The sequence below is a fragment of the Haliaeetus leucocephalus genome, unplaced genomic scaffold, assembly GCF_000737465.1.
Source record: "Haliaeetus leucocephalus isolate CR32 unplaced genomic scaffold, Haliaeetus_leucocephalus-4.0 Scaffold362, whole genome shotgun sequence".
Lineage (NCBI taxonomy): Eukaryota > Metazoa > Chordata > Aves > Accipitriformes > Accipitridae > Haliaeetus > Haliaeetus leucocephalus.
In genome coordinates this window covers 1546891-1561110 of record NW_010972798.1, presented here as the reverse complement: position 1 = coordinate 1561110, position 14220 = coordinate 1546891, and the positions used below count along the sequence as shown (strand labels likewise).

Genomic DNA, 14220 nt, shown 5'->3' with positions numbered 1-14220 from the left:
ATCATTTGTATGTTGACACACTGAGTCAAGCCTGTCCTCACAGCTGGTGTCTGCTCAGCTGCTTTCAAAGAAATCATTAGTTTTGTTGACCAGCTTTATCATTCCCCACCAAAAGCACTCCAGTTTGCATATGTCTTTAGTGTATACATACCACTGGATGGTCCCTTGTACCCAAGGAAGTATAAATTATATTGCAACAGGTGCAGACAACGGTGAGCAGGAAGCGATAAGGGAAATGGAGTCTCCACTTGAGGGGAGACAAGAAGAGTTTGGTCGCTTTAGCCTACAAAAGTGAAGACCTCATAGATTAAAAAGAATCATCAAAGCTGAAGAGATTCAGCATAAATGGCCACGAGTATGTTTAAGCTAGAAATTGTAACATTTGCCATCATGGAAATCAGATTCCAGGATAGACAGACAGACAAAAAAGCTATAGTGAAGTTTGATGTATGTATTGCATTGTAATGTTGTAACCCACTGTTGCCTACAAGCAGATTGTGTGGGATGATGCAATATGCTGTCTCACATCTCCTGTTGCCCTAAAGTGAACAGAAGTGCACTAGTCCGCTGTGTTCCTTTTTCTTACTGAACTATGCAACATCCTGCTGACAGCAGGGCTTTGCTCGGCCTCCAGCAGTATTTCTGACCAGTATGGACAAAAGGGGTGGGAAAACAAAGAGCTTTTCTTCAGGTAGTCTTGTAACCTGATCTATGAGGTGACTCAGCCTCTTCTAACAACAGCTGTTTCAGGGACATGCAGTGGTTAGCCTGCAGTATCGAAGTCTGTGCGGTCACTTCCTGATTTCTGCCTTGTGAGTGATCAGAGCTGGGACATGATCAGAGCGTTTAAATGGACTTCTCAACCCCCTCCCCGAAAAGAGAGGCCAGGGACAGCAGGCTGACACTGGGAGACACTACAGAGGAATAGAGGCATCGGGAAAGAGCCCACAAACCACTTGTGCAGAGCTGCTGCTATCAAACTGATGAAGACAGAAACTCTTGAAAGAAAACTACATGGAAAGTCCTATTAGGGAAAGAAGTGAGGTTTTGTTTGCATATCACGGCTCACTTCTCCTGCAAGCCCTGAAAGTACTGTAGAACGTGAAAGAGATCCTCAGGTGTGCCAATGGAAAAGACAGGTATGTTTCTTTGTTTAAAATAATACCACTCTACAGCGTGAAAACACAGCCAGAGTAACCAGCATTGCTTTACAGCTCAGTAAATGTGCATGTACAGCTATGTACATTGTTTTGTATAGTTTTTGTACTTAGAAGAAATACAGCTGTGACAGGCTATTAAGAGCAAGACTTTACACAATGCATCAGCTTTTTGTAATTATAAGTGCTCTGCCCTTGAACACGGGTATCATGACAGATAACTTCCAACACAGTAAGAAAATATACATACATTTATATACATCAGTATATATACCCACATTTATATATATATACACATACACAAAGAAAAGTATGTGTATATAAAAATTACATTTGCTTTATTTTGACATTTTCCCCCTGACCCAACTCTTGCTATAACATGAAAACTATCTATGCAAGTCATAGGGTTCCTGATACTTCTTCACGTTTCTCTTTTTCAGAAAGTTTGATGCCAGTGATATTCTGTATAACTGATGATTAGTAAAATGATTGAGTTCATGTACTCTATGGATAACAGCAAATTGTGGAGTGAGTTCTGTGTGCGGGTCTCTACTGGGGAAGAGGGAATCTATGTGAGCACAGAAATCCGTTCATGAGCTCTGGTGTATTACAAGATCGAGGTCCGAGCACAGGTCATTCCCCTTGCAGTCAATGGCATACAGTAGGACTTGAGACATATCTTTTCCACATAGTCCTCGCAAAGCAAAAGTCAATGAATGCCTGCTTAGTTTTTATGACTACTCTATTAAAAGCATGTGTGTGCAGGCAAAGGCTAGCATTAAAACTAAAGAAAGAGCATTAAATTAATATTTAAAGAAAAACAAAGCAGCTTCAGAATCACCGGATGATGCTATAGCTTGTGTAGTAAAAACAGAAATAAGGAAAGAGTGTGTATAAATTATAAAGTCAAACTTTAATTTACCTGTGAATTAGTCACTGAAACTGAGGTCGCTATACTACTGAACTGTTCCAAACAAGCTATCTGGGGGGCTTGTTTTCTTCCAGCAGTGGCACACTCCCAGTGTTCGTAGCTACAGTATCTCGTTGTTTTCTGCACTGTCACTTCAGCTTTGCTCTAAGGTTAATGTCGTTTCATTTCCATGTTCCTGAGCTTGGGAGTGTGTGACATTGTTCAGGCAAGGATGTCCTTGCACTCCTTGTGGTACACTTCCTCCTCTCACCTTCCTGACTGCTGGACTGGCCTTTGGCATGAGGAATCACTTTGGTGTCAAACTTAACCTGGCATCCCCTCAGAATGTGGACATCTCAGCCTTGCTTCTGTAATGTGGCCACAAGACTATGAACTGAACCTGGGGATTAAATGGTAGGGGAAGCAGCAGGTTAGCCCTTCAGTGCTTGGTGGCCAGGTGGGGTGGCCTTAAGCGCAGTCTGCATTAACAAGGCAGCAGAGAGTGATACTTGTACCGTTGAGAACTGGGACCACTGAGTCTGCTGTGCTAATACTGAGCATTACTAGTTCCTTCTAAAGGAGGAGAAATGCGTTCAGAGTGTGGTCTACTAAACAGTGCTTTTCTGATATTAGCACGGAGGGAATGGTAGGCAATTCTCAGTGCATCTGCCATTATGAAAGAAGGCAAGCAAGAGTAAACGTTAGTAAAACTAATTCTATGTTTGCTGATTCCCTGAAAGATGACATTCAGAGCTGCCAGGATAAGCAAGAAGAGGACATCCCGAAGAGTTCCCCATTTGGCTTTGTAATAAAACAGTTCCAAGGGAAGAGATCCTCTCCTGGAAAAAGAAAAGAGCAGCCTTCAGCCATCAAAAAATTCTTCAGGGGCTTTGACTTTGGGAAATCTGAAGGCAAGGGCAGAAGGGAAATTGAAGAAACAGAAATAAACAACTCTGGAGCTGATGATGAGAGTGAGAAGCAAGATCTCTCTGTAGAAGGTAATGCTGCTACAATAGTGAAATACATGTGCATGTGTATATATTTTAATTTCATAGAAAATCAGTTGCTTTTCTTGCTAGCCAAAGTCCTGTATTTTGCTGCCTACACTTTATCCTTTAGCCAGGATTTGCTTCTGATTGGAACATTATCAAGGATGTGCTCTCTAATTTGATAGGTGCCAAGCAAGGAGTGAGAACCATATTGCTGAGGAGGGATAAAGCTTTTGGGTGACCTCTCTCTTGATCTCCAATGTGAGAGGTCAGTGCTAGAGTCAGCTCATTAGTTGCAGAGCTTATTTGGTTTCAAAGCCAAGCTTTGAGCAGTAGCTTTGCTTGTTGTATTTAAGATTGGTCTCTGTCTGCCCTGCTGCTAAAGCAATCTGAAGACAACAAGAGCAGATGTTTCCTACCACTTGACACTGGTGAGGGGGAGGGGAAGGGAATGGAAATTCATCATGTATGTTATTTTGCGCACACAAGAATACTCTTTACATCCGCACCGTAGAAAATGGGGCTATATCTAAAAAGGAGCTGGGAGGTGAGGCTTAGAACCCCATCCTTTTGTCCTAAGAGTTTTGGGTAGGTTTGGGGAAACAGTGAGAGGACAGCTGCTGAGAGTGGCATTGCTATTTTGTGTAATTTTTGGCTGCTTTTTTCCGCCTGTTAGATGAAATTACTGATTTGTTAAAGGGTTTAGCAATGAATGTAAATGCAATTTTCCTTGCTGTACAAACTTCATGGAAGAAGAACGTAAGTGGGGGTTGCTTTGCACAGCCAAGAAAAGCAGGATTTGCCTTACACAGACAATGTATGGAAATGAACACAGGCTGTCATGAAGGAAGTAGGAGGTTCATCACACAATTCTGGGGCCACTCGGTGCTAACTGATCAAGTACAGGCTGTATTGCAGCAGTGCGGCTATAGCGCAGGCACACAGAGGTGGTTATACGACTTGTGCATCCAGAATAACTGCTGCAGTTCAGAGTTTTGCGTGAATTTAATGTCTTTGAACTGGTGGTGCAAACATCCCAAGTCACTGGCATAAGGTAGCGTGGAGATGTGCAACAGGAGATCCTTTTCTCACTCTGCATCAGATCTATAGTGATCTTATCACCCAGGTTATTGGTCCACATTGATAAAAAATAGAGTCTGGTTTACTGACAGATTTAGTTCGTTTCCTAAATCTTCACCCGACAGCCACAGACAGGGTTTACACACTGTGTTAGTAGCAGCGGTAACCAGGGCCCTATTTCTTTGTTACTCAGATGGACTTTCACATCTCATTTCTGAAGCGGAGTCACCATCTGGTGAGCAGAGGTTTAACCAGTTCATGCAGAAACTGGGAAAGAAACCCAACAGCAAGAATTTGGATCTAAATAATTGTGCATTAAGTGCAGCAGATGTAACAGAGCTGGGTAAATACACATTTTATTCAACTAGTCACTTCATACATTTATTTAATACTTATTTGCCTATTCAGTTATTCACTCTCCTCTTTTCCTTTCCCTTTTTTTTATAGAGGCCTGGCTTTATTTAACATTTCATCTGGTGGTCCCAGGTCCCTGAGAAATGATAGTTAATAAATTATGTAATTTATGTAATATATATATATGAATATAAAAATCATACAGGTCTGTGAAGCAGGTGAATGTCCTTACACTCAAATTACAGATAAGAAAACTGAGGTACAAATTGTCATGGCTTTATAATGCTGTATTGGTTGTAGAAAGCATCTCTGTATTAAGATGTATTGACACCCAATGTGTGCAAATAACATGCAAACAGAATACGCTTTTTCTTTTCTTTTTTTTTTTTTTTTTTTTTTTTACAGCTTTTTTTTTGCCGTTTCTCCCAGAGCTGGAAGAGATCAGCCTGTCCTGGAATGGCTGTGTTGGTGGGACTTTGAATGCTCTCACTGTTCATCTTCATCATGTGAACCTGCTAAGAGTCCTTCGACTTAACAACTGCAGGCTGACAGCTGAGGATGTCACCTCCTTAGGTACGGGATTTCATTTACATTTACTTCCAGACAGCTTGGGTCTAATGTAATCCATCTCATCTCTTCCTACATCCTACTCCTGCTGCTTCCATGCTGGGCAGTGTAAACTCCTGCTATGAAACAGTAGAAAGAGCTTGGGCTGATGAGTGACCTTATACATTTGAGTAGCTCTGCCAAGTTCGTTCCTCAGGGTATGAAGCTTTCACATTCAGAAGGGAACAGAATTCAGTCCTATTTGCAGGAAACCATGTTTTCAATTTCGATAGGTAATTTTTTAGCTAGCTTTGATATCTAACGGTAGACAGAAGAAATGAAACAGAGTCAGTTGTCATAGGGTCAGCTTAGGTCTTCATGCTGCAGGACAGATGAGTGCTCATCACAAAAAAAGTGATGTTCTTTTGGAAGAGACTTAAAACTGGAAGTGCTGCCTTGGAGCTTTATGACTTGGTTTTGCAAGTCTGAGAGAAGCTTATTCCTCTGCTTGCTTCTTTGCTTGGAGTGCCTGCAACCCTGCTTTCTGCAAAGCACGAGATTTAAAAGTGATGTTACGCACTCAGGTTCTGATGCTGAGTCACTTACCTCTGGGCCTGGAGCTTACTCTGGGGTCAGTCTGTGATATGTATCTAAAAGAAGGGCAAACTCAGTCAACTAGGAATTATAAAAACTACTGCTTATTTTGCAAGTTCTAAAAACTGGTCTGAGTTATAAAGCTGGGGTTTATGTCATTCATATCCAGGCTTTTTCCAGGAAATGTTCAGAAATAAAATGACATATATGGTAGTAGCTCAAAAGTGGGTCATACTATCATTAGGGAGGAAAAATGCATCTCTACAAAAGCTGGTGAAAGTAATTGATCTGTTTCTGATGAGGATAAAATCTGTGTTTCATTTTCTATCATATTTTTTCAACTTTATTTCATTCTTTTTCAAATCCTTTTCTCGTACTTTTTTTCTCTTGAATTTTATTAGTTATATTTCCAATTGATTTATTCTGCCTGGTTCTTCTGTGCTGTTTCCTTCCCTCTTCTGGCTTGGCCTCTGCTGAGACAGACACAAAACTGATCATAGGACTTGAATTTCTAGTCAAAATGTGATGCCCTTGACATGTGCAATAGCAGCAGTCAGTTTGCATTGATTTTGCCTGCGATTTTGAAAACAGCATGTGTATTTAGGCCGATACTGCCTGTCTGACTATGTCTACATCTATCTGTGGAAATGTGGCCACTTGTGGACTCAGTGCATTCTGCTTAGAGATCAATGCCTCAAATATAACCATAATATCAACCTTTCCTATGTGGTTGCTCAGAGCTGTGACTGTGAGAGGTGGTAGGAAACCATTCCTGGAGTTATAGTCCTTTATTTATCTTCTGGGTGGAAAATGTGTCTGGAATACTAGTCCCCATGTCAAACAGAAACAGGCTATGCTGCAGAGGCAAAACCACTTCTCAACTGTAGAGCATTGCTCAGTATTCAAGACTCAGGCAATAATTTAAAATAAATGCAAAAATAAAAATTAAGACCTGTCCTTTTCTTGCAAACCTGGATATTCACTTACAACAAAAGAAATAATTATTTTTCTATTATAAATCTTCTGTGAAGAATTAATTATGAAAACACACAGACATGAAGTGTTTTTATTCTTAAAATACAATTCTCAATTATTAGGTTGATGACAAGACTTTAGATCAAAAATTTGTGTAAGACACTTTGAAATTGCCTTTGAATATGGTCTGATTAATTGATCTTTCTTGGGAATGAGTTTATGCAAATATACATCTGCCTCCCTCCTCTACAAAGGAAGTTAGGAAGCTGGATTTTGCAGTGGGATGCTAGTATTACAAAGAAGCACTAACACAGTTCACATTGGCAGGTGCGTCAAGCCTGGAAAAGGCTAATTTTTCTGAATGTAATCAAAACCAGTGCTGTCTGCCTTGAAATAATGGGAAAGTTAGTTTGGGTCAAAACAATGCTCATTGTGATTCCTTATGAAGTGAGTCAGAAATTCCTGTCAGAAATGAAACTTTTACGCTTCAGAAATAGTTGTGAGAGGACGTTTTTCATCCCCTCCAAAATGACCTGTGGACACAGTACAGAGGACGTTGGAATAACTTGACGTTGACAACTAAAACAGAGCAGAACTGTACAGGACAGTAAATTCAGACTTGACACTTGTATTGATTTCCCTATAGTCTAGGCTTTCTGGGTCCTGGCACAGGTCCACAATGACAGCCAAACAGTCTGATGAGGATGTGGGAAGCTGAATAAATTTCAGGTCTGTGTGTACTGTGACAATGACTTGTGATCTGTATTGCTCCTTAGACAAGCTGAGAATTTATACAACATTGCTGCAGTAGCAACAATTCATGGCATCCACCAACTTTCCTGGCAAGCCGTTCAAAATATAATAATTTGAGAACTAAGTGGCTAACCTTCTTCTTTAATATATTCCAAACGTCTATTTTTGTCTTGCACTGAAATTGATACCTAGAATGAATCATCTTAGACTTCTGTTACAGGAGAGGCATTTGAAATTGTTTCTCAACTGGAAGAACTGGATTTATCATGGAACAGTAACATAGGTGGAAAACTATCACTCCTGACAAAAAAAATCCAGAAAGGGTGCAAGTTAAAACTTCTGAAAATTACAGACTGTAACCTGACAGCAAAGGATGGAGAATCCCTTGGTATGTGTGTCCATCTAGCTGGACGGAGACTGGCTTGTTTAGCTTACTTAGATGATGTCTGTATTGAGCTCAATGTTAGTGGAAAGTTATTTTATTTCAGGCTCTGCATTGTAACAGTATTTACCACACAGTGTTGGGATTTAATGCACATTCTTCCAGAGAAGAAAGTTGTTCTCTCTAATCATGTGAGGTAGGGTTGAGAAGAAGAATAGCTAGATCTAAACCATAGTCTGGCTGCCTCAGTGGTCCAGGGTTGCTGGATCCTTTGAGACCCTGATCAAGTCATGTGTGCCAGAATTTCCAACACTGATTGCTTAAAAGTAAGCAGCCAAATTTGTAGTTAGTTATGGGATGGGAAAGAAGGCCTGAGGGATGGGAATTTAGGCTGGGTTGGCAACCACTGATCACCCCTCCCCTCTTTCTTCTCACCATAGCTTAATCCTGTGTGGTCTTTTGATCTGACTCTGTTTTAAAAGATATTTTCTCCCTAAAGAGAAGCCCCTGTGCTCTCATCTCCACTGCAGGACATGGCCCACATGCAACATCCAGTCCTAGATCTTTTCATTAGAAATTTTTCTTACTCTTTGTATTCCTGCTTTTTATTCCCCTGTGTTTTTCTAACTGTCCTTGTATTTTTTCACCTTTATTTTCGTACAGATTTTTGACTGATTTTCTTAATGCCTATCCAATCTTTGTTTTGATGTATTTTTAAAGTAGAACAGGAACTTAGTAAGTCTAAACCACACATATAGGCAAACCCAGCCTACCTCTTCCTGTTTGCCATGGTGCTGTATTTTAATAGGGTTCATCTGTATGTATGCCAGACAATTACCAATTCTGATTTTCTTTTCTTTTTTTCCCAGCTGAAATTCTAAATGTGATCCCAAACCTCGAAGTATTAGATCTCTCTATCAACAAACACATCGGCTGCAGCATGAAGGTTATTGCTCAGGATCTGAAAAATGTGCCAGGCTTGAAAGAGTTAAACTTGCACATGTGTGGATTAAAGCAAGACAGCCTCCAGGGCTTAGGTTAGACTTTATGTTCAGAAACACTTTCATTCTGAATAAACTGTACATCTGAAAACCATTTAAGAAGGGCAATGAGGTGGGATTTTGCTAATGGTTTGGCAGTATTAATGGCCAATCATTATTTGCTGTTTGAGGATTGATAAAAGACTACAGAGACTTTCAGCAGGAGTAGCATTTATCTTCCCTGAGCTCAAGCATGTGAAACTCAGTAGGGAGAGTCACCCTCCACACCATTTATCTGAGACACATCTTAGGGTAGATTAGTGGCTCTCTGGACATGCTTCTTCTCTCCCCAGACAGAACATAGACAAGGGCACAGACAGGCTAGCTAACTTCGAACAAGCTAATCCTACTCTCAGAAGGAAATCCAAATTCACCATTATCACTTAATGAGTGTCCAGTGAAGCCATATGAAATGGGCTTATTATCTGTGTCTCTCCCTGGTGGAGGTTTTATGCATAAAATAAAACAACTGGCACTAACTAGCACATCTAGTAATTTCAGCAAAAGGCTGAGGAGTGAATGGATCTGCGGGATGACCTGGCCTCACCTTCACCTGCTCTTTCAGAGAAGAATGGAGTTGCATGGGTGGGGAAGCTTTGCGATATTACTGTATGTCCACTGTGATTATATGCTGAAGCTTAGTGTAAGCGCTTCGCCTGCAATACCTTGTGCAAACTTTGATGTTAAAGTAAATAAATGCTAAAGCTGTGACCTGTGCTATTGTAGCAGCCGGTGACCAGCATGCTCCGTTTTCCATTTCAGACACTGCTTTACAGCACCTTGCAGCACTAAGAAAATTAGACATATCATGTAACAAAGAGATTGGTGGTGGCTTTAAAGACTCAACAGCTCATTTGGCCGGCTTGAAAAACCTCGAAGTCCTTGATCTCCACCAGTGCTGTGTAACAGAAGAGGACGTGACCGTTTTGTGTAAGGACATGTTGATGAAATCCATTAAGAATCTAGGTTTTGACTTCTGAAAATATCTCAAAGGCATAAGAGATTCTGCCTAACCTAGTCTTAGCAGATCTCAGTACGTTTTTCATTAGGCATTTTCAGACATGACTTTTCTGGAAGTGCATTGTGGAGGATAGCTTTCTTGATCAATATGGAATGTTATTTTTGCTGAATCAAAGGTAATCTCATAGTGTTTGATCCCACGTAGAACTAAGGACCTGAATCTGCCATGGTTCAGACCTGTGATGGGAATGTAGGAACTGCCATCAAGCACTGCTTTTTTGATAATCAGTAATTTTGGAAATATCCCGCGACAGTTCCCCCACTGGTATAAATTGTCATGGATCCAAGGTGTGTATGTGCACGTAAATGTAACTGCCTAAAACTTGCTTAGTGAACTGTCTGTCGAGTAGAGAGTGATGTTAGGAGATCTTGCATTGCTGCTGCTGTATGCTTTATGGAGCAGCTGAAGACTACAGTCTCCGTGCTGAATTGATCCAACTCATAAATACTATTAGGAAGAGAAAGACATTTCCCATTCAATCAGTAAGACAGTTTATTTTTCTGTGTGCATTATAACAACTTTTTGACACTGGTTTTTACTCTTTAGAACAACAACAAATCCCATGACTCAAAGCCTATATTGCCCACATCTTGTTTTCCATGATAAAAAAGGTTATTTGAAAAGCTGCTGCTGAAGCATTTGGAAATAGTAACTATTAGTAATAGCAATCCTGATTTATTTTTAATTTATTGACTAATAGAGAATAGTAACATGAATATAAAGGAGTTTCAGTTAGCAGTGAAGACATTTGGAAGTAAGCCCCATCTCATTTAATGTTAAATTCCCTACTTCACCTAGAAAATTGCAACAGGATGCCGTCTTCTGACAACCTTCCACACAATATGTAATACCTAATTTCTTAAACATTCCTACTGAAAATGGCAAGGCTATTTATGGACTAAAACATTACTCATCATAAATTTGAGTGTCAAAACCTGGCCTTGACTTTTGGATTGATTTATAAAGAGAAGAAATGATGTCAAGCAAATATACAACTACATATTTGTTCTGGATCGGTGACTGTCTAATAAATATTTCATGTTTTCATAGCCCAGGTGATACCTTTGCTCTCCAGTCTTCAAGAGCTGAATTTATCCTCGAATAAAAGTGTAGGAGTCTCATCTGATCCTCTTCTGGGCAGGCTCAGGTTTTTACCAAAGCTGAAATCTGTGGCCATCAGCAATTGTGGTTTAGGTGAAGAGTCGTTTTCATCACTGGGTAGGAATGTTTTTTTAAAGTATGTCTATTCTCTGTGTATCCTTGTGGGACAAAGCACTTCATTCTCCTTTGGCTAAACTCCAAAGATCATGGTTATATTATACCACAGGTCCCGAGTGAAAAAGCCTGTGATGAAACCAGTGCTTCATGGGACCTGATTGCAAGGGGAGACTGCTGTATGTCTTTCCCCATTATACCTGACTGGATGAAGTCCTTTTAGTCCTTTGTCTGATAGTGAGCTTTCATATACTGCCTAATTTTGGAAGAGAAAGGAAAACATGACTTCATATTATGCTGTAATTATCATTTGGTTGTGACACTGCATTTGCAGTTTAGTGGGGTAAAGTTTTGACTGAAGGTTTTTCACCTCACTGCAGGTGAAAGTTCAGTAGAAACTTTCTGGGATAGAGTAAGCATGGGGCAATGGAGGAACTGAGGCAATGACTGCAGTAGTGGAAAAGATATTGCACAGCCATGAAGAAAAGTCCAATCTAACAGAGGATATGTAAATTCAGCCTCTTTTGCCTACTTACTGCAAATCTCAGTGGATTAGTGGCTACACCGTCCCTTTGATAGGTGTTCCATATGGCAAATGAAATCTAAGTACAGAGGGATCTGTTAGTTACTGTGTATTGTGCATTTATAATATATTTTGTACTGTTTACTAGTGGCATTGAAACTTCACTGCCTTCAGCAGAAGTAGTAGCAAGCTAAACTGGTCTGAGGTCCCTGCAGGAAGAGTACTATATTTATATCATTACAATTATGTAAGAGTGACATCATGGAAATCAGTGTTGTCAAAAGGTACAGAGCATTTCACCTTGCGTGGTGAGTTCACAGCAAAAAATTGCTGTCTTTGAATTGATATTAAATGGCTTAAAAACAAGCTGTTAAATTAAATTGACTTCAGTGGGACAAGGTTAAGCCAATAACGTGAACAGAAAGACAAGAAACCCCTCCGCAGTATCCTTAAAGATTCTGTAGGCAGGCCCTTCTTGTATTCTTTAAAGAGCACAGGAGATATTTTTTGTCTGACTTATTAGGATAAAGTAAGTCATTCTAAGCACAAGCAGGCAGCCTGTTAGGAGCCTATTTACAGGTGAATTGCCGGTGAGGTGTCTATTGAGGCCATGTTGTTTTCTCTTAGTAAGCAGAAGTTGCTGGTCTTAATCTTTTCAGCTGAGGCTGCCCTTCACCTTCCTGAACTGGAGATATTAGACCTTTCTTGGAATAAGTGCGTTGGTGGGAACCTAAAGCTGCTTTTGGGAGCACTAAAGCTTGCAACGGAGATTCAAGTGTTAAGACTGAGCAGCTGTAACTTGGTGGCTGAAGATTTGGCACTTCTAAGTACGTATAACATGGTATTTACTAGCAGTCAAAGAGCCAGGGCATTTAGACCACAATTCAGAAGGGACTTGTTCAATGGGCTGAGCACGTTTTTGCATAAATCAAATGAAAAGATGGAAAATACAGGAGTATTTTTTCCAGAAAGGGTTTTAATTTTGCTGAAGACTGTGTGTCCTGTACATGCACAGTGCAAAAACTGAAAAGGCTAAAATGCAAAGAATCTTTTAGCAGTTTTATCTATTAATACAAAAAGGCAGCCCTTAGAAAACGTAGGGTTTGCATCTGTTTTTTATATCAGATATTTAAAGCTGCCTGTAAGAAGTTTTATTTTGCTCAGTTGCTGGTTTTGGGTTCAGTAATTTATAGAAAAGGTATGTGCTGACAGCCAGTAATACAGGCACTACCAGCTCTCAGTCCATTAGGTGTGTTTCTGGAGTCAAACTATTGTGGGAGAACTAAAACAGAAATATTTCCACCCACCTCTTAGCAGCTGCTGAGGAATACTGGAAGATGGGAACCTGATGAGGGAATAAATTCTAGGATCCTTTTACAAACCTGTTTATTTTGTAATCATCCTTGTGATTCTGTGGGCCTTGGCAGTAGCTGTGTGACAGCTATTAAGGCCCTGTAATCTGAAGGCTGGTGAGATGAAGCCTGAGTATTTTTGACTTTACAAACATCACACTTGATGGGTGTCTCCTTTGCCAATCATACATTAAGGATCCCAGTTCCCTTTAGGGTATATTAGGCCCATTACCCTCCCACAGTGAGAGGTGGCTGTTGTAATCATGCAACCTCATCTAGTTTTGCTTTCCTCTTTCTAAATCTCTGTGTAAAGCCTCTCTGCTTATTTTAATTGGCACTTATAACCTCCTTCCAACTGACTCAAAGGTTTTCAGGTTGCCATACAGTTTTAACCCATTACTCCTGTTCCTTTTGAATTGCCTGTGTTTAAATTGTTGTACACTCCTTCAGCTGTGATAAAACAATCTTTCTGAGATCAACAGCAAGTGATTTTATGTTGCTGAGGAGTTGAATCTTGCTGTTTGACTGCTGAAAACCCTTAAATAATATGGTACTCTTCTTACTTATAAGCTTTTAAAGCAATTGCCGGGATGTATTAGTTGTGTTTGTGTCTGTTGTTTCTTGCAGCCTTACTGACGGAGGATGGCCATCTAGCCAGATTACAGAAGCTGGATTTGAGTTATAACAACAGCATCTCTGATGAAGGGTGGGTCGTTTTCTGTCAAGGCTTAGCAGTATTCAAAGAACTCTCAGAGCTGGATGTCAGTCTTCGCCCATTGTCCTGCCGTGATTGTGGGCCGTGGTTTAGCGAGTTGTTAGCAGCCCTGACAAAGCTGCCTGCCTTGACAGAGCTGGGGATGCAAAGATGGGTCCTTTCAGAATCACAGCGAAAAAGACTGGAAAGCTTTAATCAAGACAACAAAAGAAACATTCGTTTTGACTGTTGATGGAGGTTGAAGGTTTCTGGAAGGCCTTTCACAAGCAGCAGATGAACCAAGTATTACGTGTCTCTGATTTAGAAGACTGCCCAGTTTTTAGTAATCTTGTCTCATGAGAGCTCTTGAAATAGTTCCACAATTACAGAAAACTGTTATTTAACCTTCTGCATGCATAGATCATTCCATTTAATAATATATTCTTTCAGATTCTCTGGGCCATGCTCATGCTACTATATATGCTTAATCTTTGTGTTGTGAATACTCCAATGACTACTGTCAAAAGAGCAATGATGATTTCACATGGACACACTGTAGATTTGCCAATGGAGGAAAGTGGCCGGGGTGTGTGCTAATGCAGGTGGGTGGGCAGTGTGAATGTGGGCTCCTGTAT

The 14220-nt window shown here is 40.3% G+C and overlaps 1 protein-coding gene across 1 annotated transcript; it reads left to right on the top strand.

Moving 5' to 3' along the window:
• Positions 1–1126: 1126 nt before the first annotated feature.
• On the top strand, positions 1127–13995 carry LRRC31 (leucine rich repeat containing 31). The gene is made up of 10 exons (XM_010572866.1): positions 1127–1139; positions 2808–3065; positions 4330–4479; positions 4896–5063; positions 7579–7746; positions 8610–8777; positions 9543–9710; positions 10852–11019; positions 12199–12366; positions 13519–13995. The coding sequence occupies exons 1-10, from the start codon at positions 1127–1129 to the stop codon at positions 13836–13838; spliced, it is 1749 nt and encodes a 582-aa protein (XP_010571168.1). The 3' UTR covers positions 13839–13995.
• Positions 13996–14220: the final 225 nt, after the last annotated feature.

Bases quoted from the DNA above. Each gene is read 5' to 3' on its own strand.
- LRRC31 (XM_010572866.1), top strand. The intron at 4,480-4,895 runs GTAAATACACAT...TTTTTTTTACAG, and splicing joins AGCAGATGTAACAGAGCTGG to CTTTTTTTTTGCCGTTTCTC. The intron at 11,020-12,198 runs GTAGGAATGTTT...TAATCTTTTCAG, and splicing joins AGAGTCGTTTTCATCACTGG to CTGAGGCTGCCCTTCACCTT.